The 4136-nt window shown below is 39.8% G+C and overlaps 1 protein-coding gene across 1 annotated transcript in view; it reads left to right on the top strand.

Annotated features, from left to right (window-relative positions):
- Positions 1-4136, top strand: part of rragca (Ras-related GTP binding Ca) — a 14046-nt gene extending 9910 nt beyond the window's left edge. The window contains exons 5-7 of the mRNA XM_032517460.1: positions 521-663; positions 971-1119; positions 3466-4136. Coding sequence (XP_032373351.1) covers positions 521-663; positions 971-1119; positions 3466-3620 — 447 coding nt within the window. The 3' untranslated portion in view covers positions 3621-4136. The remainder of the gene's footprint in view (positions 1-520; positions 664-970; positions 1120-3465) is intronic.

Below are 4136 nucleotides of genomic sequence, written 5' to 3'. Positions count from 1 at the left end.
GCCAGGGATTGAACCCCCAACCTTCCGATTGGCAGGCAACCTGCTCTACCACTGAGCCACAGCCGCCCAAGTACTTTTTTTTTTTTTTCTTCTTCTTTTTTTTAAAGCAGAAACATTGAAAATTTACTAGATCCAACTTCTGAGTTGTAAGTATTTGCTGGTTAATTTGATCTTCTATGACTGGAAGATAACTGTTTTGGGGTTTTGAACTGTTGGCTGGACAAATTAATTTTATCCCGCCAACTTTTATTTCAGGGAAATGTGGTTTTATTATGGTCTGACATGTTTATAGACCAAACAATTAATCAAGATAAAATTGTTAGTGGTTGCCCTTGTAAAATCTTTTACTGTTGCCAAATTAGTATTGTCTCACAACATTTGGTGTCATATCTCTCACCTCTATCAAATGTCTGTCTTTACCGCATTATACATTTCTAACACCTCCTTTCTTTCCCTTGTCTCTTCCTCCTTCATTCCTCTTCCTCTCCATCATCCTTTGCCTAATATTTCTCCCTGACAGAATTCAGGGATAGAGAAGGCCTTCCTGTTTGATGTGGTCAGTAAGATCTACATCGCTACAGACAGCTCTCCTGTAGACATGCAGTCCTATGAACTGTGCTGTGATATGATCGACGTGGTCATTGACGTCTCCTGCATCTATGGGTGAGTGTGTTTTCAGCTTTTCCTGTCATTCAGATGCATTTTGCATTTTCGCTGACTTAAACTTAACTTTATAATAAGTGGATTGAAGACATAGGGAAGGGCATTGATACAGTAGATTTTTTTAAATTGACCCTAAAAAGTACATTTGTTAATTTTAAAACGGAGTTCACCCCTGGGTTTTCTGAGGATGCTTTCATTGAAGCATACTTTAATTTATGCATTTATTTATTATTTTAAACATAACAAAAAGGTGCAATTAATTTCATTTGAATTTCCCCCTGAACACGGTGGTGTTGTGCCACACCAGTCTGAGGGAGGACGGCAGTGGCAGTGCCTACGACAAAGAGTCCATGGCCATCATCAAGCTCAACAACACCACCGTGCTGTACCTGAAAGAGGTCACCAAGTTCCTGGCCCTTGTCTGCATCCTGCGGGAAGAAAGCTTTGAGCGCAAAGGTAAACTGTCAGAGAATTCTGTTGTCCCCTGGAGCTCATTTGACTTAATTAGGCTAATGGTAGTCTCGCATTGCCTAGTCCACACAACCTTCCGGGATAGGAGAAAATTGGCTCTGGTTTATTGGCATTTCTTCTTCGTCTTGGGCAGCACTAAGCGCCGGGCGGAGCAATTTGGGGATTATTCAGTTCCTCCGACCACAGTTCTTGTAACTCTTTCAGCTCTTACTTCTTTTCCATTTTCCACATAGTGGTGGTTAGATGGCTGTGTTACCATAACAAAAGTTCAGTTCATATGGCCACTTGGCCAGTGTGAATGCAAATGGAAAAACCGGTTTTGGGAAAGAGTAGTTAGTAGAGCTGTTTAGAAGTGGACTGTTCCTAAAACTACGTTCCTGTAACTACTTTGTTGGAAAGAGGCTATAGACTAGGCTAATGGTGATGTAGCCTTAAGTCTTAAATTATTCCAGAATTGCAGCATGTCTGTATCTACATGTCTACAAAGAGTATGATGTCAAAACAAGAACACCTCTGCATTGTAATGTGTTTCCAATTAAGTACACTAAAGGGAAAACACAGCTATTTAATACATAGTACTTTTATCCTGACTTTTAGCTCCTTGATTTTCTCTCAAAAGCCACAATAGAAATGACATGATCTTGGTAGTATTCCTCATGATGAGTATGCTGATCTTGATCCGTTAAATTGATCCAGTGCCTCTTTAACTTTGCAATAAATGCTGCATTTCAAAATTTTCGAAGGTTCAGATTTTGTGTGACTGTGTCCAGGAATAGCTAATTGTTTGGCATTTTTGTAGTATGAGGTTTATGTTTATAACTTTATTACATATATAGAAATTGCATTATTACAAGGTGTTTCCTTTGTCCCAGACCACTAACTACAGCTCAATGTCTCAAAAGTGACCAAAGAGGGAGATCAACAGCCGTCAGTCTCCACAGGGAGTAAACGGCTTTAAAACTATTGTGGATGGGTATTTCTTTGGGTTAGAGTATTCTACAGATATTCATGTTGCTCTGTTTTTATCATGTAGAAGTTTTGTGGTACATTTTTGGATGCACCACTATACTAGTTTATGGAGAAAAAAACTTTAATCTGTGCATGTTGGGTGCATGAAAACAAATGCAAAATGATTATAAGACGACGACAACCCCCCCCCCCCTTTTTTTTTGAAAAATACTTTATAAATACATAAATATACATATGTATTTGGAAATAATTCTAATAAAAACACATTGAATAAAACAAGGTAGGCTGTTTTCAACATAATTTTTAAAATAATTTCAATTTCTTTTTAGATGAAAGTGTCACACTTAAATTAACGGTAAATATTTCCAAGGCCTTCAGCTGAAGGAGTGCTCTGGTAATGGGGATCCCGTCATTCTGTTTTTCTGTTACGTAACCACACACACTCCTGTCAGCCGCTTTCAGCGCCTTGGTAAGATTTTCTCTGGTTGTAATTGTAACTTCCGTTCTACTTCCTTCTTCCAGGGTTTTTTCTGCTGGATGTATCATTTGTTCCATCTCTGTATGAATGTGGATAACGTTAGTGATTTTGAGATGCTTGCTACAGTCACGCTTCTAGTGATGAATCGGCGAAAACACGTTTTATTTCCCAGAGTCACAGCTTTGTTGTAATGCCGCTGGGCTCTCTCTCTCTCTTCAGTCACTCTCTTACACTCTCCACCATATAACGTTACCGTGCTTTCGGGCGGTCGATGAAGCTCCATCTAAAACTCTGCTTTTTCAACCAGCTGTTTGTAACATTAAAATAAACCGGATTATGGGTCATTTTATTTCTACAGTTCATAGCTGACTTCTCTATTGGCTGTTGAATCTGGTGGTGTCCCTTACGTTCTGCAACTTGAACTGAAAGTCTAGACCCCAATTATAAGATGACCCCACTTTTTTAGACTTTTGTTCTAAGAAAACAAACTAAACAAAACCTGTGTTTATATTTGGACCAATACAGTAGTTAAGATAAGTTCAGTAGTAGTCGTTAACATGACAATGTGTTAACACTATGAATACACCAAATAATTCATTGTGCATTTTTTTTCCTTCAGTTTAAATTTTTTTTTGTAATGTTCAGGACATAACACTTATAACCGTTTTTGATCTATTCGCTGAACCAACATCAATTTATTATAATCCCATAAAAAAAGAAGAAAGGCTGTAGGAACTACATGATGCCAGACACCCCCAGCCTGTTTGATGGTCATGTTTGGCCCATGTATTTGAAAAGCAAAAACACTGACTTTCTTTTTTCATTGCTAAAAAGCAAGATGTAAATGCCATAATAAAATCTGTGTGCCTTTCTTGCCTCCTTAGGATTAATAGACTACAACTTCCACTGTTTCCGGAAGGCCATCCATGAAGTATTTGAGGTGGGTGTTTCCACCCAGCGTCCAGTGGGCTCTCAGGCGGTGGGCTCGCCCTGCACCAAGGCCGTTGCACTGAATGGAACGCCGCGCAACACTGTCTAGACACTGATGCAAAATAAAAAGAAATAAAAAGACGGGAAAGGAAAGATGGAGAAGGGCTAAAGAGCCTGTGGACGAGAGACTGCTCAACTGGGGCTCACCGGCACGCCAATCACAATCCCTTGCTCCCAGCACTCAAAGTACTGCAGGACAGCTTGAGCAAAGAGTGTGTGAGACAACACGGGAGCACATCGGGGTTATGCTACTCAAGCTATAATAGAAGGGAAATTCCAGCATTCGTTTCAGGTGAATGCAAGGCACCGTGATGGCTCTGAAGAAGTCAAAAGAGAATCCAACTGTATCTGGACGGGAAAAGGTTCAGGATCTTTCTTTGGATTTCCTAAAGCAGTCAAAGGCTGTGATAATTAGCTGCTGGTCCCTCCTTAATGAACAATGGGAGGAGGGCAAACAAACCCTTGTTGTAACCTCTTGTTTATGGACAAACTGTGATGTCAGTTTGCAGGAATCTTATCTAGTGATGAACCCACCCCGACCACATCTGTGCTGATCAAAAAAAAA

Source organism: Etheostoma spectabile, chromosome 6 (genome assembly GCF_008692095.1).
Source record: "Etheostoma spectabile isolate EspeVRDwgs_2016 chromosome 6, UIUC_Espe_1.0, whole genome shotgun sequence".
In the NCBI taxonomy this organism is placed as follows: Eukaryota; Metazoa; Chordata; class Actinopteri; order Perciformes; family Percidae; genus Etheostoma; species Etheostoma spectabile.
The sequence above is the reverse complement of the archived record's forward strand: the minus strand, read 5'-3'. Positions and strand labels throughout refer to the sequence as shown.